We start from the raw sequence: 24,177 nt of genomic DNA, 5'->3' as shown, positions 1-24,177 counted from the left end.
CTAGATGTGAACCCTTTGTATTTACTTTCATGGAGTCTTCTCTTTACTGTTGACTTAGAGACAGATACACCTACTTCACTGAGAGTGTTCTGGACTTCAGTTGATGTTGTGAACGGGTTCTTCTTCACCAAAAAAAGTATGCGGCGATCATCCACCACTGTTGTCATCCGTGGACGCCCAGGCCTTTTTGAGTTCCCAAGCTCACCAGTCAATTCCTTTTTTCTCAGAATGTACCCGACTGTTGATTTTGCTACTCCAAGCATGTCTGCTATCTCTCTGATGGATTTTTTCTTTTTTTTCAGCCTCAGGATGTTCTGCTTCACCTCAATTGAGAGTTCCTTAGACCGCATGTTGTCTGGTCACAGCAACAGCTTCCAAATGCAAAACCACACACCTGTAATCAACCCCAGACCTTTTAACTACTTCATTGATTACAGGTTAGCGAGGGAGACGCCTTCAGAGTTAATTGCAGCCCTTAGAGTCCCTTGTCCAATTACTTTTGGTCCCTTGAAAAAGAGGAGGCTATGCATTACAGAGCTATGATTCCTAAACCCTTTCTCCGATTTGGATGTGACAACTCTCATATTGCAGCTGGGAGTGTGCACTTTCAGCCCATATTATATGTAGAATTGTATTTCTGAACATGTTTTTGTAAATAGCTAAAATAACAAAACTTGTGTCACTGTCCAAATATTTCTGGACCTAACTGTATAATCCATTTTGAGCACCATTTGTATAATCTAACATCATCTCATGGAAACCATGTTGATAGCAATATCAATTTGCTCTGCAGCTTCACTTGGACTCGTAATGGCACACATTTTGACACAGAAAAAGATGCACTGGTGACAATGAAACCAAACTCAGGAACTCTTGAAATAAACATCATAATTGGTGGAAAGGCAGAAGCTTACGAAGGGGAGTACCAATGTACAGCCAAAAATGACCGCGGTACTGCTGTATCAAACGTTATCGTTGTCCGTCAGTCCAGTAAGTTACTCAATCTATCACCTCATGTGCAACAGTATTGTGTATTTATGTGCATTGATCTTTTAATTGACCGTGTTAATTAATTGTTACACATTTTTACACATTTGTTGCTTGTTACGTTTTTGTATAATGCTGTTTTTGCTTTAAGTTATCACTTTTTTCCTGATTAATATACGTGTATATATTTACAGAGGTTGACCAGCCAATTAAATTATATTTAAAAGTCATCATACAGGAATAAGGAAAGAATTGATGCTCGCCCTCCTCAATCCCCTGCAGCTCCTGTATTTGGGCTTACCCAGTTTCCTCTTTGTCTGTTTCATGCCTTATTACACCAGAAATGTGCAGAAGGGCTCTTTGTTGCACACCAGCCTGATGGGCTCCTCTGGGTTTTCCTGCCATTCTCAGTGTGGTAAGACAGGACCAAGAAACAGAGACCAGCAGGAAAACTCTGAACTTCAGGTGTTGGGGGTTGGAAAGGATAAGTATCGATTTTTATCATCTGGCCAACCTCTATGTCACAAGTCATAGTCATTTTTGCTGATTCTTTTTTTATTTTAGTTCCGCATTTAATTTCTGCTTAATTCTCTTGCTTTTCTTTTCTTTGATTAAAGACATCTTTAAATTCCTCAAAGCCATCTTATTAGAAGGTAACGGCAAACCACGGCCCTGGTCATGTACTGCATGAAAGTACAAACTTATCCTCAAATTTTCCTGTTTGTCGGACCCCCAATGATACAATCTCATTGCTGAGATTGTAGAACACAACACCACCAGAAAGTAAACCTGGGTAATGTGTCTCGATAGATGAGCACAATCTCCGTGTCTGCAACACATAAAGCGATTGAAGTGATAGGTTAGATTCCAACACAATCCTTTTTGCCAAAACTGGAATCCAATTTCTGAAGACTTTTTTTTTCTCTTTTCAATGAGTATCAGATCGATTTCATGACTTTGCACCATTGATATAATTTTTGGATTATTTGGGAGTAAATCAATATCATTATTGATGAATTCTATGTTAGTTTATGGAAATGCAGTGTTCTTGTACATTACCCAGTGTTTATCTCTGACAACTAAAATACCTTTTCACCCACTGCACAAATTCCCTGTGTGTCATAAATGCAAATCCTTTTTATTCTCCTTTATTTAAGCCATTCACTGTTCAACCCAAATGTTCTGTTATTGACAAAAGTTCTAGATCATGAATGTTTCTATATTTACAGCTACTCTGCAATATTTCACACTGAACTCAGTGAACATACGAGTCTTGTGTCTAGCCTACATGTAACGTGGAGAGTTAAATATTGCCAACTGTGCGGTAATTTGTTGTGCCATTATTTGTGGTATATGGGCATGGAGAAAGGCTACTGCTGTTATTAGTTATAGCCAGTCAGATAGAGGCCATGCTGAGAAAGCTCCGTGACACTTACTCAGGATCTTAGCGAGTTCAAAACACTTATATTGTATTTTCCGCACACTGCGAGAGAAACATTTAAATGGAAAATCACAGTTTGAGGACTTTCTTCACAGTGAGACATGAACTTGTTATATAAATAACAGAGTGTACAAGCGACCAAATTATCCCAAAGTGCACTTTACAGAAGCCATTCCTATATTACAATTTATGAGTGTGGGAAATATTCTGCTCACCTTCATCTTAGGTCACCTTTATAGTCACATTTTAGGAGGTGAAGAAACCAACTCACCTATTGCAGAGGCTAAAGGCCCCGTTACACACAACAACATATTTAATGAGATATCGCTGGGGTCACAGAATTCATGATGGACATCCAGCCTCGTTAACGATGTCGTTGCGTGTAACACGAGCGACCGCTAACGATCACAAATACTCACCACATTGTTGATTGTTAACACGTCGTTCATTTCCATAATATCGTTGCTCGTTCTGGACGCTGGTTGTTTGTCGTTCCTGAGGCAGCATACATCGCTACGTGTGACACCCCAGGAACGACGAACAACAGCGTTCCTGCGTCCTCCGGCAACAAGGTGGGAGTGACGATCATGCGGCTGATCTCTGCCTCTCGGCTTCAATTGGTGTCCTACTAGGTGACGTCGCTGTGACGCCGCATAAACCGCCCCCTTAAAAAAGAGGTTGTTTGGCGGCCACAGCGACGTCGTTTGTAAGGTATGTTTGTGTGACGCATATCATCGATATTGTTCGTCACAGGCAGCTATTTGCCCGTGACACACAAACGACGGGGGCGGGTGTTATCGCTAGCGACATCGCTAACAATGTCGCTGAGTGTAAAGTAGCCTTTAGTTTGATCCATGGTACTGATAGTGCTACTATGGGTGTGTGTACACGCCGTCTTTGTATCTTCTGACTTTTCCAAGGCAAAGGTTCTTCAGGATTACGCCAACTGTGTTTTTCTGGTGTCTTTGTTGCCATATTCTCTGTTGTTTTACCACTTTTTTTTTTGTAATTTAAATTTTAAATAGTTTATAAGTTGAAACCGCTGGAAGAATGAACATGCTACTTTTTTAACCATTTTCCGGCTTTCAAAGCCTGAAGTGGTTAAAAGCAGTGACAAAAAATGGATTATGTACACAGCAAATCATTTTTATATTGATTTGTATTATTATAATTCTTTATATCAGCTTTTAGCTCTTTTTATGGCAGAGTTCACCTGAAAAAGACTTAAGGGGGCTTTACACGCTACAATATCGCTAATGCGGAGTTGTTGGGGTCACGGATTTTTTGACGCACATCCGGCTGCATTAGCGATGTTGTTGCGTGTGACACCGATGAGCGATTTTGCATCGTCGCAAAAACGTGCAAAATCGCTCATCGGTGACATAGGGGTCCATTCTCAATTATCGTTACTGCAGTAGTTACGAAGTTGTTCCTCGTTGCTGCGGCAGCACACATCGCTCCGTGTGACACCGCAGGAACTGCTATGAGGAAGGAAGGAGGTGGGCAGGATGTTACGTCCCGCTCATCTCCGCCCCTCCGCTTCTATTGGGCGGCCGCTCAGTGACGTCGCTGTGACGCCGCATGGACCGCCCCTTTAGAAAGGAGGCGGTTCGCCGGTCACAGCGACATCGCCGGGCAGGTAAGTATGTGTGACTGGTCTGGGCGATGTTGTGCGGCACGGGCAGCAATATCAGGTCTTTTTTTGTAAACAAAAAAGTGTGTATCTAAAATTCCAAACACTTCCAGATCTCCTCTTACAGTGCAGTCAGTGCTCCATCTCGCCCCACATTGACTGCCATGAGATGAGATCTGGAAGGGTTTGTATTGATACAAATCTCGCTCTGCTGTGTCTCAGAGAATTAAAAAATAAAAGTTACGTTTTCTCAGCTCTCCAGATAATATTCCATGAAGTGGCTGGTATAACATGCTAAAACTCAGTGGTGTAACTAGAGTCCTATTGGGCCCCACAAGCATGTTGGTTAGATGTACGGTCCCCTTTAATAATGTTCTCCATCCTGGCCCCGTGCTTAAATAAAGTCCCCTGCCATGGCCCCTATTCTGTAATATGTCCTTCATCTGTGATTTCTGCTGTCCTGGCTCTTTCCTGTAATAATGTCCATCATCTTGTACAAATTTCACCTGTCCCGGCTCCATCCTATTATAATGTTCTCTGTCACAGGCCCCTTCTTGTAATAATGTTGTCCATCCTGTAATGCCTCCTATCCTTGCTCCATGCTAGGATAATGTTCCCCATCCTGGTCCCCTTCCTGTAATAATGTTTCCCATCTAAACATATTTACTGTAATCACTTTCCCAGTCCCAGTCTTTTCCTAATTGTAATAGTAATAATGTCCTCTGTAATGGCTCCCATTCTGTAATAAAGTCCTCGATCCTGGGTCACCATTCTGTAACAATGTTCCCTATCCTGGCCTCATTCTTTAATAATGTCCCACTCTTCTCCAACACTCTTTTAAAAAAAAAGATTCTTTCTACTTGTCCAAACTCCCACAGCAAGCAATGTCCTCTTCCTGCTTCACAGTCAGTAGAGGAAGGCAGGCGGCTCCTGACATCATGCACTGTACGTGATAGGCTTGGTAACATGCCACTTTGAAGCTGCCTGTATAATCTATATGGATTAAAAAAAGTAAAATCTCTAGCATCCCAGCCACTGCAAAAAACATTTAAAAATATGGCAGAAAAGATGCTTCAGGGAAAAAAACACCAGCATTTTCCTGAAGTGTCTTCTTCTTCAAAAGCTTGATACCCTCAGGGTAGGTGAAAACAAGTTTTTTTAATGGGTCGCATCAAAAACCTGCTTGAAAAAGTGCATAACAATGCTAAAAAGAACGTACATATGTACTGTAATTGCAAAACGACTTGCTGTGCATACAGTTAGGTCCAGAAATATTTGGACAGTGAGACAAGTTTTGGAATGGTAGCTGTTTACCAAAACATATTCAAGATACAATTATATAATCAAAATGGGCTTAAAGTGCAGACTGTCAACTTTAATTCACATCCCAATTGGAGTAAGGGTTTAGAAAAAAAAAAGCGCTTTATTATGTAACTGCCTCTTTTTCAAGAGACCAAAGCTAATTGGACAATTATCTCAAAAGCTCCATAATGAGCTACATGGGCTATTCCCTCCTTAATTTATCATCAATTAAGCAGATAAAAGGTCTGGAGCTGATTCCAGGTATAGCACTTGCATTTAAATTGCATTAAGCTGTTGCTGTGAACCCACAACATGCGGTCAAAGGAGCATTCAGTGGAAGAGAAACAGACGAAATTAGGTTGAAAAAAGAATAAATCCATCAAAGAGATAGCAGAAATGTTAGGAGTGGCCAAATCAACAGTTTGGTACATTCTGCAAAAAAATAAATAAAAGAGAGTGCACTGCTGAGCTTTGGAACTCAAAAAGGCTTGGACGTCCACACAAGATAACAGTAGTGGATGAGCGCAAAATCCTTTCCATGGTGATGAAAAATCTCTTCACAACATCCACTCAAGTGAAGAACATTCTCCATTAAGGTGGTGTTTCAGTATCTAAGTCTACCATAAAGAGAAGACTTCATGATCAAAACTACAGAGGGTTCATCACAAATTGCAAACCATTAAGCAGTCTTAAAAATAGAGAGGCCAGAATAGACATTGCAAAAAATATCTAAAGAAGCCAGTTCAGTTCTGGAAAATCATTCTTTGAGTAGATGAAACTAAGATCAATCTGTAGCAGAATGATGGGAACAAAAAAGTACTTAAGAGGCTTGAAACAGTTCATGATTCAAAGCACATCATGCTCTATAAAACATGATGGAGGCAGTGTGATGACATGGGTGTTCATGGCTTCCAATGGCGCTGGGTCTCTAGTGTTTATTGATGAAGACAGAAGTAGCTGAATGATTTCTGAAGGAGGAAACCCAGGGTTTAATGACATCTATGGCTTCCAGACTTCTTGCAGCTTTTGCTTCTAAAGGATTCTCTATACAGTATTGGTTTAACAAGTCTTTTTTTTTGTTGCACACTACTTCCTATCATGATATTGTTACCCCCAGTGCAAGCCAATCAAACGCTGCAAGCAGCTCGCACTGGGCTGAGCACCGAGCATACCTGCGCACAGCAATATTTGAGCTAGTGGTGTTCATATGTAAAGCACCCAAACTCCAAACTATGTTTTTTTTAGTAAAGTCTATGTTTGGTACCTCGGGTTTGCTCATCTCTAATCAGGACACATTTTTTTAAAAATACAGTCCTTGAAAAGGTCTTAAAATTAGGTAAATACAACCTCAGGTGAAAAACAACACATGATAAATTATACCGTGACATTATTTGACATAAACTGAGGCCAAAATGCAGAGACAGTGTAGGTGAGTATTCCTTTACTGCATCCGTAGGAATTAATATACTTGTCACGTGCTGCCATTGATTGCTTATCAGGGAGTGTGAACACTAGAGATGAGTGGCTCTGTCAAAAATCAAAATCAGGCAGATTTTGAGGGAAATTCGATTTGCGGCAAAGTTATTTGCAACAAATTGAATGTTTCCTATTCTATAAAGACCTCAGAGCATTATAAACCTAGGATGTTAAAGTTAAGAAATACTTACCTTTCCGCTCTTGGTACCTCTTCTTTTCTTATTCCCCAGTCACATGCATTCTCTTCAATCTTCTTCACTTCCAGTCAGGGCTATCAGGTTCACTAGGCCTCGCATGGCACTGCACATGCATACTGGGTCCTCCCTCACTCAGTTGTCATGTGGTCATTGAATTTACTACAAACTCCTCTGTAAACTAATATATTCTAGTGTAAAATTTGAGGCCATCTATCCAAAAGCTAAAGATTGAACAAAACATGACAATGGAATCAAACACACCAGCAAATCATTAGATTGACTGAAAAAGAAAATATCAATATTTTGCAATGTCCAGATGACATCCCAATTGAACTGCTCTGGCGGGACGTTAAGAGTAGAGATGAGCGAACCGGTCCCGGTTCGGCTCGAGGCGGTTCGCCGAACGGGGGGTCTGGCTCGAGTTCGGCTCGTCGAACGTTCGACGAACCGAACTCGAGCCCATAGGAAACAATGGCAGGCAATCACAAACACAGTAAAACACCTAGAAAACACCCTGAAAGGTGTCCAAAAGGTGACAAACAACTCACAACATAACACAAACACATGGGAAAGTGACAAGGACATATACTCATGTGAAAACAAAACAGCTGGACAAGGAAAAAGAGGGAGACACACAGATATATGAGTATATGCAAAGAAACATCGATTCCATTATTGTGCAACTTGAGCCCTGCTCATTTTAGGCTTCCAATCTGGATAAATTGCCTGAGCTCGCCACGTACGCCTTGAGGATCTTGTCGTGTCCTGCAGCCAGCGTTCTCTCGGAACCTGTCTTCAGTGCTGCTGGGGGTCTGCTGGCAGATAAGCACACGTGTCTGTCCACTGACAATGTGGACCTGGCTCTCAGAGGACTTTTCTTCCCCTGGGTCAGCCAGGGGACGGGAAAGGCACGCGTATTTTTGAGAGTGCTTCATGCAAAGCATCTTTTTCTTTTTCAAAAGGGGGCTCAACCGATGCCAGTCAAGTGGGGTGTGTGTGGCCCAGTTAGTGGCAACGAGGGAGACTGTGGTTGGAGTCCCCTCGCTGTGTCTCTAAAAGAACCAAGATGAACAAGTCATGGCTCTCAGAGGACTTTTCTTCCCCTGGGTCAGCCAGGGGACGGGAAAGGCACGCGTATTTTTGAGAGTGCTTCATGAAAAGCATCTTTTTCTTTGTCAAAAGGGGGGGTCAACCGATGCCAGTCAAGTGGGGTGTGTGTGGCCCAGTTAGTGGCAACGAGGGAGACTGTGGTTGGAGTCCCCTCGCTGTGTCTCTAAAAGAACCAAGATGAACAAGTCATGGCTCTCAGAGGACTTTTCTTCCCCTGGGTCAGCCAGGGGACGGGAAAGGCACGCGTATTTTTGAGAGTGCTTCATGCAAAGCATCTTTTTCTTTGTCAAAAGGGGGGCTCAACCGATGCCAGTCAAGTGGGGTGTGTGTGGCCCAGTTAGTGGCAACGAGGGAGACTGTGGTTGGAGTCCCCTCGCTGTGTCTCTAAAAGAACCAAGATGAACAAGTCATGGCTCTCAGAGGACTTTTCTTCCCCTGGGTCAGCCAGGGGACGGGAAAGGCACGCGTATTTTTGAGAGTGCTTCATGCAAAGCATCTTTTTCTTTTTCAAAAGGGGGCTCAACCGATGCCAGTCAAGTGGGGTGTGTGTGGCCCAGTTAGTGGCAACGAGGGAGACTGTGGTTGGAGTCCCCTCGCTGTGTCTCTAAAAGAACCAAGATGAACAAGTCATGGCTCTCAGAGGACTTTTCTTCCCCTGGGTCAGCCAGGGGACGGGAAAGGCACGCGTATTTTTGAGAGTGCTTCATGCAAAGCATCTTTTTCTTTTTCAAAATGGGGCTCAACCGATGCCAGTCAAGTGGGGTGTGTGTGGCCCAGTTAGTGGCAACGAGGGAGACTGTGGTTGGAGTCCCCTCGCTGTGTCTCTAAAAGAACCAAGATGAACAAGTCATGGCTCTCAGAGGACTTTTCTTCCCCTGGGTCAGCCAGGGGACGGGAAAGGCACGCGTATTTTTGAGAGTGCTTCATGCAAAGCATCTTTTTCTTTGTCAAAAGGGGGGGTCAACCGATGCCAGTCAAGTGGGGTGTGTGTGGCCCAGTTAGTGGCAACGAGGGAGACTGTGGTTGGAGTCCCCTCGCTGTGTCTCTAAAAGAACCAAGATGAACAAGTCATGGCTCTCAGAGGACTTTTCTTCCCCTGGGTCAGCCAGGGGACGGGAAAGGCACGCGTATTTTTGAGAGTGCTTCATGCAAAGCATCTTTTTCTTTGTCAAAAGGGGGGCTCAACCGATGCCAGTCAAGTGGGGTGTGTGTGGCCCAGTTAGTGGCAACGAGGGAGACTGTGGTTGGAGTCCCCTCGCTGTGTCTCTAAAAGAACCAAGATGAACAAGTCATGGCTCTCAGAGGACTTTTCTTCCCCTGGGTCAGCCAGGGGACGGGAAAGGCACGCGTATTTTTGAGAGTGCTTCATGCAAAGCATCTTTTTCTTTTTCAAAAGGGGGCTCAACCGATGCCAGTCAAGTGGGGTGTGTGTGGCCCAGTTAGTGGCAACGAGGGAGACTGTGGTTGGAGTCCCCTCGCTGTGTCTCTAAAAGAACCAAGATGAACAAGTCATGGCTCTCAGAGGACTTTTCTTCCCCTGGGTCAGCCAGGGGACGGGAAAGGCACGCGTATTTTTGAGAGTGCTTCATGCAAAGCATCTTTTTCTTTTTCAAAAGGGGGCTCAACCGATGCCAGTCAAGTGGGGTGTGTGTGGCCCAGTTAGTGGCAACGAGGGAGACTGTGGTTGGAGTCCCCTCGCTGTGTCTCTAAAAGAACCAAGATGAACAAGTCATGGCTCTCAGAGGACTTTTCTTCCCCTGGGTCAGCCAGGGGACGGGAAAGGCACGCGTATTTTTGAGAGTGCTTCATGAAAAGCATCTTTTTCTTTGTCAAAAGGGGGGGTCAACCGATGCCAGTCAAGTGGGGTGTGTGTGGCCCAGTTAGTGGCAACGAGGGAGACTGTGGTTGGAGTCCCCTCGCTGTGTCTCTAAAAGAACCAAGATGAACAAGTCATGGCTCTCAGAGGACTTTTCTTCCCCTGGGTCAGCCAGGGGACGGGAAAGGCACGCGTATTTTTGAGAGTGCTTCATGCAAAGCATCTTTTTCTTTTTCAAAAGGGGGCTCAACCGATGCCAGTCAAGTGGGGTGTGTGTGGCCCAGTTAGTGGCAACGAGGGAGACTGTGGTTGGAGTCCCCTCGCTGTGTCTCTAAAAGAACCAAGATGAACAAGTCATGGCTCTCAGAGGACTTTTCTTCCCCTGGGTCAGCCAGGGGACGGGAAAGGCACGCGTATTTTTGAGAGTGCTTCATGCAAAGCATCTTTTTCTTTGTCAAAAGGGGGGGTCAACCGATGCCAGTCAAGTGGGGTGTGTGTGGCCCAGTTAGTGGCAACGAGGGAGACTGTGGTTGGAGTCCCCTCGCTGTGTCTCTAAAAGAACCAAGATGAACAAGTCATGGCTCTCAGAGGACTTTTCTTCCCCTGGGTCAGCCAGGGGACGGGAAAGGCACGCGTATTTTTGAGAGTGCTTCATGCAAAGCATCTTTTTCTTTTTCAAAAGGGGGCTCAACCGATGCCAGTCAAGTGGGGTGTGTGTGGCCCAGTTAGTGGCAACGAGGGAGACTGTGGTTGGAGTCCCCTCGCTGTGTCTCTAAAAGAACCAAGATGAACAAGTCATGGCTCTCAGAGGACTTTTCTTCCCCTGGGTCAGCCAGGGGACGGGAAAGGCACGCGTATTTTTGAGAGTGCTTCATGCAAAGCATCTTTTTCTTTGTCAAAAGGGGGGGTCAACCGATGCCAGTCAAGTGGGGTGTGTGTGGCCCAGTTAGTGGCAACGAGGGAGACTGTGGTTGGAGTCCCCTCGCTGTGTCTCTAAAAGAACCAAGATGAACAAGTCATGGCTCTCAGAGGACTTTTCTTCCCCTGGGTCAGCCAGGGGACGGGAAAGGCACGCGTATTTTTGAGAGTGCTTCATGCAAAGCATCTTTTTCTTTTTCAAAAGGGGGCTCAACCGATGCCAGTCAAGTGGGGTGTGTGTGGCCCAGTTAGTGGCAACGAGGGAGACTGTGGTTGGAGTCCCCTCGCTGTGTTTTACATGCTTTTAGAAGGGCATGAAATGGCTTGGAGGTTGACTTTCATCATATGCAAACTGTTGGCTACCAAAATGCTGCCTTTCCAACAACTGTGGTTATAGGCAATGAGGAACATACTGATGAAGATGAGACGCAGATACCCGATTGGGATGACAACTTAAATATTCGGTCAGGGCAAGAAGAAACTCGGTCTGAGGGGTAGGGGAGTGCAAACACAACAATTGATGATTAAGTTCTAGATCACACCTACTGTCAACCCACAGTCAGACACTCGAGGAGGTCAACAGAGGCGGTGGAGGAGGATGCAACCGACGTCGAAGTAACCTGGCGCCTTCCTGGACACAGTCGGAGCACTGGTAGCACGTCTACAACTGCATCCTCAGCCACCACTCTGCCTCTGAGCATTATTCGGGGTGGATCAACAGGTCGCATGGCCTCTAAGCCTTGCCTAGCCAGGTCCTTTTTTGACATAGAAAAAGATCGCCCAAATTATGTGATCTGTAAAATTTGTCATGGTTCTCTTAGTAGAGGTCAAAACCTCAGCAGTTTGACAACTTCTTCCATGAATCGTCACATGAATAAATATCATATGGCCCGATGGGAAGCTCACCGTGCTGCAATGCGGCCTAGCGGAGCGAACCATCCACCGCCTGCCCCTTCCAGTGCATCCGCGCGCTCGTCATCTTCTAGGACTGTGGGGACAGCTGTCACACCTGTTTTTCCACCCACAACTTCCACCACTGTAACCGCAACAGGCAGTTTGCTTGGTAGGTCGTCAGTTGGTTTGGAAGGGGAAACAAGTGAGTGTGTACAGCTCTCTCAGACATCGATAGCACCAACTTTGGATGAAGGCAACATCATGTCTCCGCCTGCACTTTCCTCACAAAGCTGCATTTTTCCAGGGACACCCGACTCAACACCGTCTACACACAGCAGCCAGATCTCTGTCCCTCAGATGTGGTCAAATAAAAGGCCACTTCCTGCGACCCATGACAAAGCGAAGAGGTTGACTCTATCCCTCTGTAAGCTGTTGACTACAGAAATGCTGCCTTTCCGCCTAGTGGACACACAGGATTTTAGAGACCTTATGTCTGTCGCTGTGCCCCAGTACCAGATGCCTAGTCGCCACTACTTCTCTAAGAAAGGTGTGCCCGCGCTACACCAGCATGTCGCACACAACATCACCGCTTCCTTGAGAAACTCTGTGTGTGAACGGGTGCATTTCACCACCGATACTTGGACCAGTAAGCATGGACAGGGACGTTACATGTCGCTGACTGGCCACTGGGTAACTATGGTGATAGATGGTGAAGGGTCTGCTGCACAAGTCTTGCCGTCCCCACGACTTGTGTGTCAATCCTCTGTCTGTCCAAGTTCCGCCACTGCTTCTGCATCCTCCACCTCATCTGGGTCCTCCACCTCCGCCCCAAGCCTGCCTGGTCAGGCCACCAGCGTTCTCACTGCGCAGAAGGAATCACGCACCCCTCATTACTATGCTGGTAGCAGAGCGCAACGGCATCAGGCGGTCTTTAGCTTGACATGTCTTTGAAATAGGAGTCACACAGCGACTGAGTTGTGGGCAGCTCTGGAGACTGATTTTGATAAATGGTTGTCTCCACTCAACCTGCAGCCTGGTAAGGCCGTGTGCGACAATGCTGCAAACCTGGGTGCGGCCCTTCGCCTGGGCAAGGTGACACACGTGCCTTGTATGGCTCACGTGTTTAACCTTGTTGTCCAGCAATTTTTAACACACTATCCCGGCCTAGATGGCCTTCTGACCAGGGCACGGAAACTGTCTGCAGTGCTCACTTCCGCCGTTCAACCGCCGCACCTGAGCGACTTGCATCGCTCCAGAAGTCTTTCGGCCTGCCGGTTCATCGCCTGAAATGCGATGTGGCGACACGCTGGAATTCAACTCTCCACATGTTACAGCGACTGTGGCAGCACCGGCGAGCCCTGGTGCAATACGTCATGATGTATAGCCTGGGCCAACGAGATGCAGAAGTGGGGCAGATCACCCTGATGGAGTGATCTCAGATCAAGGACCTATGCACCCTTCTGCACAGTTTCGACATGGCGACGAATATGTTTAGCGCTGACAATGCCATTATCAGCATGACGATTACAGTCATTTACATGCTGGAGCACACGCTAAACACTATTCGTAGTCAGGGGGTGGGACAACAGGAAGGGGAGGAACTACAGGAGGATTCATATGCGCAAGACACAACAACATCACCAAGGTCCAGACGTTCATCATCACCAACGCGGCAGGCATGGGACCATGGGGGACAGGGATCAACAAGGGCGCATGGTAGCAGGTGAGATGTTGAGGAAGGTGCAGGAGGACATGAAGATATGGAGGACGAACTGTCCATGGACATGGAAGACTCAGCAGATGAGGGGGACCTTGGTCAAATTTCAGTTGAAAGAGGTTGGGGGGAGATGACAGAGGAAGAAAGAACGGTTAGCACCTCTATGCCACAAACACAGCGTGGACTTGGTGCGCATGGCTGCGCAAGACACATGAGTGCCTTCTTGTTGCACTACCTCCAACATGACCCTCGTATTGTCAAAATTAGAAGTGATGATGACTACTGGCTTGCCACACTATTAGATCCCCGGGACAAGTCCAAATTTTGTGACATAATTCCACCCATAGAAAGGGACGCACGTATGCAGGAGTATCAGCAGAAGCTGTTACTCGATCTTAGCTCGGCTTTTCCACCAAACAACCGTGCAGGTGAAGGGAGTGATTCTCCCAGTTGTAACTTGACAAACATGGGACGGCCTCGTCATCTTCAACAGTCTACCCGTACCAGTAGGACCGTATCTGGTGCTGGTAACAGCAATTTTATGGAATCTTTTCATAATTTTTTTAGACCCTCCTTTGCAAGGCCACCAGAGACAACAAGTCTGACACATAGTCAACGGATGGAGAGGATGATACAGGAGTATCTCCAAATGAACATCGATGCAATGACTTTGCAAATGGAGCCTTGCTCCTTTTGTGCTTCAAATCTAGAAAAATGTCAAGAGCTCTCCAGTTACGCCTCGAAGATTTTGTCGTGTCCAGCTGCCAGCGTTGTCTCTGAACGTGTCTTCAGTGCTGCTGGGTGTGTGCTGACAGATAAGCGCACGCGTCTGTCCAGTGACAATGTGGACAGACTGACGTTCATCAAAATGAACAAGTCATGGATCCAGAAGGAATTTACTACCCCTGTGTCATCCTGGGGAGAGTAAATGCTTGTGGATTTGGAATGTGCTTGATGCAAATCAAAACATCCTGTTTGCAACTAGGGCACAAGTGCTGCCACTGATAAGGTGTCTGTGTGGGGCCCAATTTTTGGAAAAAAAGGGAGACTCCGCTTGGAGTAACCCTTGCTTGCTGTGTTTTTTAAAAATGATACAAGATGAACAGATCTGAAGGCAAGATGAAGCCAACATCATGTCTCCGCCTGCACTTTTCTCACAAACCTGCATTTTTCCAGGGACACCCTACTCAACACCGTCTACAGACAGCAGCCAGATCTCTGTCCCTCAGATGTGGTCAAATAAAAGGCCACTTACTGCGACCCATGACAAAGCTAATTGGTTGACTCTATCCCTCTGTAAGCTGTTGGCTACCGAAATGCTGCCTTTACGCGTAGTGGACACACAGGATTTTACAGACCTTATGTCTGTCGCTGTGCCCCAGTACCAGATGCCCAATCACCACTGCTTCTCCAAGAAAAGCATGCCCGCGCTACACCGGCATGTCGCACACAACATCACCACTTCCTTGAGAAAATCTGTGTGCGACAGGGTGCATTTCAACACAGATACTTGGACCAGTAAGCATAGACAGGGTCATTACATGTCACTGACTGGGCACTGGCAAACTATGGTGAGAGATGGAGAAGGGTCTGCTGTACAAGTCTTGCCGTCCCCACGAGTTGTTTCAATCCTTGTTCTGTATGTAGAAGTTAATACACTGCTTCTGCCTCTTCAACCTCGTGTGGGTCCTCTACCTTTGCGCAAACCCTGTGTGGTCAGGCCACCCTTCCTTGCAACTGCGCACAAGGACTACCACACACCTCCTTACTATGCTGGCAGCAGAGCTCAATGCCATCAGGCGGTCAAAGTTTTACTTTGAAATGTATGGGAAATGTGAGTCACACCGCTATTACAGAGAATAGTAGTCAGGCAGGGTCAAAACATTAATTGAGGAACAGGAACAGAATGGGACGGCCAGGACTTAATCAGAAAACAAGCAGAGGTGAAATGCGTATCGGCCAACAAGGTACATAAACAGCAAGCAGGAAAAGTAGTCAGGTAACAAGCACACAAAATCATAAAACTGAACTGGGGGTAAAATTAACCAGAGGTTCATAGCTATGTCTGGCAGTGGTCTGCAGACAGGATGGGCATAAAAAAGGGTGTGGTGTCTTCCCATTGGTTGTAGCTGAATGATGGTATTTCATCTGTGAGATACCCACCAGCTACATTCAGCCAGAGATTCTGCATCTGTCAAGGTAATGCAGCCCAGTGGGTGAGCATAACCTGCGTCCACCTGCGCCGCTGGCATCGACTACTCTCCCATCATCAGCACTATTCATGAAAGGAACACGTTGTCACCTGGCGACCGGAGTACAAATTGACGGAGCGGACTCCGTTGGTGACTTAACAGCCGTGTGCGGCAATGATGCAAACCTGGCTGCGGGCCATCCTCAGGGCAATGTGACACACGTGCCTTTTATGGCTCACGTGTTGATCCGAATTCTCCAGCAATTTTTAAAACACCATCACGGCCTACATGGCCTTGTGCAGCGGGCACGCTCGCTATGTGCTCACTTCCATCGTGCGCACACAGCAGCTCAACAACTTTCATCACTCCGGAAGTCTTAGGGTCTGGCAGTTAAACGCCGGAAATGCGATGTTCCGACACGCAGGAATTGGAATCTGCACATGTTGCAGCGTGTGTGGCAGCACCGCAGAGCCCTGCTGAAATACGGTAAGACATATAGCCTGGGATAAGTTGATCCAGAGGTGGTGCAGATCACGCTGCTGGAGTGGTGTCAGATCAAGGACCTATGCACCCTGCTACACAGTTTTGAAATGTCGACGAAGATGTTTAGCACTGGCAATGTCATTCTCAGCGTGACAATTCTGGTCATCTACATGATGGAGCACACTGTAATTATTATTCGGAGTCAGGTGTTGGGACAAGAGGAAGGGGAGGAAGTACAGGAGGAGTCATATGCGGAAGGGATAACAAGATCTACGAGGTCCAGATGGTCAGCGGCACCTATGCGGCAGTCATGGTGAGGGAGAGGGATTAACAAGGGCGCATAGTATCAGCAAAAAGTGTTGATGAAAGTGCAGGAGCCCATGAAGAAATGGAGGACGAACTGGCGATGGGCATGGAAGACTCAGCAGATGAGTGAGAGCTTGCTCACATTTCGGTTGTGCGAGGTTGTGGGTAGAGGGCAGAGGAAGGATGCACGATTCTCACCTCTCTGCCACCAACACACCAAGGACTTGGTCCTCCTGGATGCACAAGACACATGAGCGCCTTCTTGCTGCACTACCTACATGACCCTCGGATTGTATGAATTTGAAGTAATCCTGAATACTGGGTTGCCACACTGTTAGATCCCCGGTACAAGACAAAATTTGGCGAACTAATTCCTGCCATAGAAATAGACGCACGTATACAGGAGTATCTGCAGAATGTGGTACGCAATCTTAGATCTACTTTTCCACTAAACACCAGTGCTGCACAGAGTGAATCTCAACACTTTGTCATGGATAGGAGGAAATGGTCTTTTACTTGTCCACATCGGAGGGACCGAGGGATGGCTGCTGTGCTGAGATGGCGTTGAGTACGGTGTCCCTGCACAGTTGCACTTTTGGTCATATCCCAAAATGAGTTGAAAAAGGACAGATGCTGTTGGAAAGGGGAACAGGTGTGTTGGAAAGGGGAAAAAAATTTTGGTCCGTGGATTTGGTGGTTAAACAACTGTAACATTTGCTGAAGAAACAACATCTGTTACAGTGGGACTGGCAGATTTGGATAAAGTGGTATATAATCTGTGACCGCTATATAACAAAAATTAATAAGAAAAGAAAGAGAAAGGTATATATCACCTTCAGCAGTCAGTGTCCACCGTGCTCCCAGTTGGAAAAGGAGAGGTTGGCAACTTGAAGGTTTGGTGGAGGATACAGAGCTGTGTGGCTATGAAACTAATAGTAGCCTGAACCGAGTTAGACGCCATTCGGATCTGGAGACTGTGAGCCCTGTTAGCGTCACAGGGTCCACATGCCCACCCAGCCCAGGAACTCCCTGTTAACAACACAGGGGCCATTGAGTACGCTGACCGTGTGCGTAGGGGCCACACCTGTGGACAGCAGGCGCATCAGCAGCAGCAGGCCTGTTAATGCCACTGGGCTGCACAAGCAGGACTGTTAGGACAGGAGCTGGTCTTAACCGTTCTGCGTTACCAACTGTGGTGGTGGCCTGCATCCACCACCCTATCCCTGCCTACCTCTGGCCTAAAGCCGCAATGGGTTCAACACATGGAGGTGTGCTCTTTCGGAGCATAATAGAAGACTGCGCACCTCCTTGTTGGCTCCAGCCCCTTTTATAACCTGGGTCCGCCCCAAACCAGGGTGAACCACAATGCACCTCCTGGAGACAAAAGCAGAGTGACACGTCATGAGTGGCATAACTAGCGTCCTATTTGGAAACGCAACTTCAATGATGACCTCATGGCTGCCATGACCCAAACACCTCACCAGTCATCGTCTGACCATCAATAATGCGGTGACAAGTCATAGGTGTGGGCCTCTGCAAGCCATTTGGGAGGACACCTGATGCCCTGTGGTCTATATGGGACCCCCACATCAGGGCCAGGGCCAAAGAGTTCATTACCGGACCTAGTCTCTGATGCAGGAAGTGCCTGAGCATGCTCAGTAGCATGAAATACAGTCTCTGAAAAAAGACTATCAGCTTTAGCATGGTGTCTAGGCACAAAACAGGACTTAGACCCGGCACAGAATGCAAGCACCTGTGCAAAGAGGCTTTTCACACTTAGTGTGGGAGCATGCGCTGTATCCCGAAATGAAGACTTAGCGTCAGGAATGGCACAGTCAGGCTGAGCATACTCACTAGGCGAAACACTGTAATTATGCTGCAGCTGGGGTACATCGGCACACGCATGCGCACTAGCTGCCTCTCCACACTTAGACGTGGAGGGGAAATTTGTCTTGGAGATGCTGTCTATGAACAGAAGGAAAAGCTAAAGGAAGCCTGACTTTCTATCCCTCCGAATTATGAAATGCAGCAATGAATTCCATGAGTTTGCTATAACATTAGCGTAGCTAAATGTGCATGAGGGTGTGATGTAGAGGTGCTAGAAATAGCTTGTCACCAGTGGGGCACTAATGGAATACAACAGCCAGTTCTATGATGCCACAAAATGGCAGTATTTTGTGCTATCATTATAGCTTATTAAAAACAGAGCACGAGGTTGTCATGCAGAGGTGCTGCACATAGATTTGCAGTAGTGTGAATAGACAAAAGTACAATAGCCACGTTTAGGATACAACTAGGTACAGTGAGTGTTTGCTAGTATAATGGCTGAGTTTAAAAAAGTTTGAGTGTGCAATGCAGGCAGATGTCCTGCAAATATCGTTCCAATACTGTGAATTGACAAAAGTACAATAGCCACGTTTAGGATACAACTAGGTACAGTGAGTGTTTGCTAGTATAATGGCTGAGTTTAAAAAAGTTTGAGTGTGCAATGCAGGCAGACGTGCTGCAAATAACGTTCCAATACTGTGAATAGACAAAAGTACAATAGCCACGTTTAGGATACAACTAGGTACACTGAGTGTTTGCTACTATAAATGGCTGAGTTTAAAAAAGTTTGAGTGTGCAATGCAGGCAGACGTGCTGCAAATAACGTTCCAATACTGTGAATTGACAAAAGTACAATAGCCACGTTTAGGATACAACTAGGTACAGTGAGTGTTTGCTAGTATAATGGCTGAGTTTAAAAAAGTTTGAGTGTGCAATGCAGGCAGACGTGCTGCAAATAACGTTCCAATACTGTGAATTGACAAAAGTACAATAGCCACGTTTAGGATACAACTAGGTACACTGAGTGTTTGCTACTATAAATGGCTGAGTTTAAAAAAGTTTGAGTGTGCAATGCAGGCAGACGTGCTGCAAATAACGTTCCAATACTGTGAATTGACAAAAGTACAATAGCCACGTTTAGGATACAACTAGGTACAGTGAGTGTTTGCTAGTATAATGGCTGAGTTTAAAAAAGTTTGAGTGTGCAATGCAGGCAGACGTGCTGCAAATAACGTTCCAATACTGTGAATTGACAAAAGTACAATAGCCACGTTTAGGATACAACTAGGTACAGTGAGTGTTTGCTAGTATAATGGCTGAGTTTAAAAAAGTTTGAGTGTGCAATGCAGGCAGACGTGCTGCAAATAACGTTCCAATACTGTGAATTGACAAAAGTACAATAGCCACGTTTAGGATACAACTAGGTACAGTGAGTGTTTGCTAGTATAATGGCTGAGTTTAAAAAAGTTAGAGTGTGCAATGCAGGCAGACGTGCTGCAAATATCGTTCCAATACTGTGAATAGACAAAAGTAAAATAGCCACGTTTAGGATACAACTAGGTACACTGAGTGTTTGCTAGTATAATGGCTGAGTTTAAAAAAGTTAGAGTGTGCAATGCAGGCAGACGTGCTGCAAATAACGTTCCAATACTGTGAATAGACAAAAGTACAATAGCCACGTTTAGGATACAACTAGGTACACTGAGTGTTTGCTACTATAAATGGCTGAGTTTAAAAAAGTTTGAGTGTGCAATGCAGGCAGACGTGCTGCAAATAACGTTCCAATACTGTGAATTGACAAAAGTACAATAGCCACGTTTAGGATACAACTAGGTACACTGAGTGTTTGCTACTATAAATGGCTGAGTTTAAAAAAGTTTGAGTGTGCAATGCAGGCAGACGTGCTGCAAATAACGTTCCAATACTGTGAATTGACAAAAGTACAATAGCCACGTTTAGGATACAACTAGGTACACTGAGTGTTTGCTAGTATAATGGCTGAGTTTAAAAAAGTTAGAGTGTGCAATGCAGGCAGACGTGCTGCAAATATCGTTCCAATACTGTGAATAGACAAAAGTACAATAGCCACGTTTAGGATACAACTAGGTACACTGAGTGTTTGCTACTATAAATGGCTGAGTTTAAAAAAGTTAGAGTGTGCAATGCAGGCAGACGTGCTGCAAATATCGTTCCAATACTGTGAATAGACAAAAGTACAATAGCCACGTTTAGGATACAACTAGGTACACTGAGTGTTTGCTAGTATAATGGCTTAGTAACAATGAGTTGTAGTGTGCAATGCAGGCAGACGTGCTCTGCAAATGTCTTTGCACTAGTGGGACTATAGCAAAGTCCAATAGCCACGTTTAGGATGCCACTAGGTACACTGAGTGTTTGCTAGTAAAATTGCTTAGTTTAAAAAAGTTGGAGTGTGCAATGCAGGCAGATGTGCTCTGCTAATATCTTTGCACTAGTGGGACTATAGCAAAGTCCAATAGCCACGTATAGGATGCCACTAGGTACACTGAGTGTTTGCTAGTATAATGGCTTAGTTAAAATGAGTTTGAGTGTGCAATGCAGGCAGACGCGCTATGCAAATGTCTTTGCACTAGTGGGACTATAGCAAAGTCCAATAGCCACGTATAGGATGCCACTAGGTACACTGAGTGTTTGCTAGTATAATGGCTTGGTTTTAATGAGTTGGAGTGTGCAATGCAGGCAGACGCGCTCTGCAAATGTCTTTGCACTAGTGGGACTATAGCAAAGTCCAATAGCCACGTATAGGATGCCACTAGGTACACTGAGTGTTTGCTAGTATAATGGCTTGGTTAGAATGAGTTGTAGTGTGCAATGCAGGCAGATGTGCTCTGCTAATGTCTTTGCACTAGTGGGACTATAGCAAAGTCCAATAGCCACGTATAGGATGCCACTAGGTACACTGAGTGTTTGCTAGTATAATGGCTGAGTTTAAAAAAGTTAGAGTGTGCAATGCAGGCAGACGTGCTGCAAATATCGTTCCAATACTGTGAATAGACAAAAGTACAATAGCCACGTTTAGGATACAACTAGGTACACTGAGTGTTTGCTACTATAAATGGCTGAGTTTAAAAAAGTTTGAGTGTGCAATGCAGGCAGACGTGCTGCAAATAACGTTCCAATACTGTGAATTGACAAAAGTACAATAGCCACGTTTAGGATACAACTAGGTACACTGAGTGTTTGCTACTATAAATGGCTGAGTTTAAAAAAGTTAGAGTGTGCAATGCAGGCAGACGTGCTGCAAATATCGTTCCAATACTGTGAATAGACAAAAGTACAATAGCCACGTTTAGGATACAACTAGGTACACTGAGTGTTTGCTAGTATAATGGCTTAGTAACAATGAGTTGTAGTGTGCAATGCAGGCAGACGTGCTCTGCAAATGTCTTTGCACTAGTGGGACTATAGCAAAGTCCAATAGCCACGTTTAGGATGCCACTAGGTACACTGAGTGTTTGCTAGTAAAATTGCTTAGTTTAAAAAAGTTGGAGTGTGCAATGCAGGCAGATGTGCTCTGCTAATATCTTTGCACTAGTGGGACTATAGCAAAGTCCAATAGCCACGTATAGGATGCCACTAGGTACACTGAGTGTTTGCTAGTATAATGGCTTAGTTAAAATGAGTTTGAGTGTGCAATGCAGGCAGACGCGCTATGCAAATGTCTTTGCACTAGTGGGACTATAGCAAAGTCCAATAGCCACGTATAGGATGCCACTAGGTACACTGAGTGTTTGCTAGTATAATGGCTTGGTTTTAATGAGTTGGAGTGTGCAATGCAGGCAGACGCGCTCTGCAAATGTCTTTGCACTAGTGGGACTATAGCAAAGTCCAATAGCCACGTATAGGATGCCACTAGGTACACTGAGTGTTTGCTAGTATAATGGCTTGGTTAGAATGAGTTGTAGTGTGCAATGCAGGCAGATGTGCTCTGCTAATGTCTTTGCACTAGTGGGACTATAGCAAAGTCCAATAGCCACGTATAGGATGCCACTAGGTACACTGAGTGTTTGCTAGTATAATGGCTTAGTTAAAATGAGTTTGAGTGTGCAATGCAGGCAGACGCGCTATGCAAATGTCTTTGCACTAGTGGGACTATAGCAAAGTCCAATAGCCACGTATAGGATGCCACTAGGTACACTGAGTGTTTGCTAGTATAATGGCTTGGTTAGAATGAGTTGTAGTGTGCAATGCAGGCAGATGTGCTCTGCTAATGTCTTTGCACTAGTGGGACTATAGCAAAGTCCAATAGCCACGTATAGGATGCCACTAGGTACACTGAGTGTTTGCTAGTATAATGGCTTAGTTAAAATGAGTTTGAGTGTGCAATGCCGGCAGACGCGCTATGCAAATGTCTTTGCACTAGTGGGACTATAGCAAAGTCCAATAGCCACGTATAGGATGCCACTAGGTACACTGAGTGTTTGCTAGTATAATGGCTTGGTTTTAATGAGTTGGAGTGTGCAATGCAGGCAGACGCGCTCTGCAAATGTCTTTGCACTAGTGGGACTATAGCAAAGTCCAATAGCCACGTATAGGATGCCACTAGGTACACTGAGTGTTTGCTAGTATAATGGCTTGGTTAGAATGAGTTGTAGTGTGCAATGCAGGCAGACGCGCTCTGCAAATGTCTTTGCACTAGTGGGACTATAGCAAAGTCCAATAGCCACGTATAGGATGCCACTAGGTACACTGAGTGTTTGCTAGTATAATGGCTTGGTTAGAATGAGTTGTAGTGTGCAATGCAGGCAGACGCGCTCTGCAAATGTCTTTGCACTAGTGGGACTATAGCAAAGTCCAATAGCCACGTATAGGATGCCACTAGGTACACTGAGTGTTTGCTAGTATAATGGCTTAGTTATCAGTTGGAGTGTGCAGAGGACAAGAGGGTACAGTGGCAGGATTGTGGTGCTCTGGGTAGAGGAATGGAAGCCTGCCTTTCTATTCCCTCCTAATGGTGAAATGCAGGTAGGAAATCCCTGACCTGGGCTACACAGACGCTGTTGCTGTTTGCAGGACCTGTCACCTATGGCTCTCTGACCCTGCCGGTTGGAGCCCTTAAAAGGACTGCTATAAAGTGCTCTCCCTAAGCTGTCTAACGCTGTGTATGCAGCGCATACAGCTGTATCGGCTATAGGACTCAGGAAGACGGAGCTGCGACAGTGATGTCTGACACCAAAGACGCAGAAGGCAGATAATGGCGTCCGTGAAGAAAATGTCCGGTTTTATAATGCAGGGACATGTGACATGCAGATCCTATCACACATGCCGTTGCTTCTCTGGCTCAAAGTCCACTTAGCTGTGTGTGTGTCTGGGATTGGCTGACATGCTGGCCCGCCCCACAAGACGCGCGCGCTTAGGGAAGGAAGACAAGAAAAAAAAAAAAAAAAAATGGCGATCGCCATTATAGAAACAGCAGTGATCTGAAGGCGCTGTTCACGCACACTATACACTGAAATGTGATAATAGTTTGATTCACAGAGTGACTTACACTATTACAGCAGAAACCAAGCTATGATTTAGCTGTTTTTTGGCTGCTAGAACCGTTCTCGAACGTTTCTAGAACTACCGAGCTTTTGCAAAAAGCTCGAGTTCTAGTTCGATCTAGAACATGCCCCAAAATCACTCGAGCCGCGAACTGGAGAACCACGAACCACGAACCGCGCTCAACTCTAGTTAAGAGAGCTGTACATAAATGAGCAAAGGCCTCAATGAATGTAAGCAAGATTGTGAAGAACAATGGGATACAATTCCTCCAGGACAATATGAGAGACTGATAATTACACAGAAAATGCTTACTTTAAGTTATTACTGCTAAAAGTGGGTTTTACAAGCTAAGGAT

General features: G+C 45.6%; 1 protein-coding gene across 11 annotated transcripts in view; it reads left to right on the top strand.

The window, feature by feature from the left end:
• Positions 1-24,177, top strand: part of NRCAM (neuronal cell adhesion molecule) — a 181,895-nt gene that overhangs the window by 59,657 nt on the left and 98,061 nt on the right. For all 11 annotated transcript variants that reach the window (XM_075344998.1, XM_075345002.1, XM_075345001.1 and 8 more), the window contains one exon: positions 794-990. In XM_075344998.1, the coding sequence (XP_075201113.1) occupies positions 794-990 (197 nt within the window). The remainder of the gene's footprint in view (positions 1-793; positions 991-24,177) is intronic.

Source organism: Anomaloglossus baeobatrachus, chromosome 4 (genome assembly GCF_048569485.1).
Source record: "Anomaloglossus baeobatrachus isolate aAnoBae1 chromosome 4, aAnoBae1.hap1, whole genome shotgun sequence".
Lineage (NCBI taxonomy): Eukaryota > Metazoa > Chordata > Amphibia > Anura > Aromobatidae > Anomaloglossus > Anomaloglossus baeobatrachus.
Note: the sequence above shows the minus strand (reverse complement) of the source record. Positions and strands in the feature narration are given on the sequence as shown.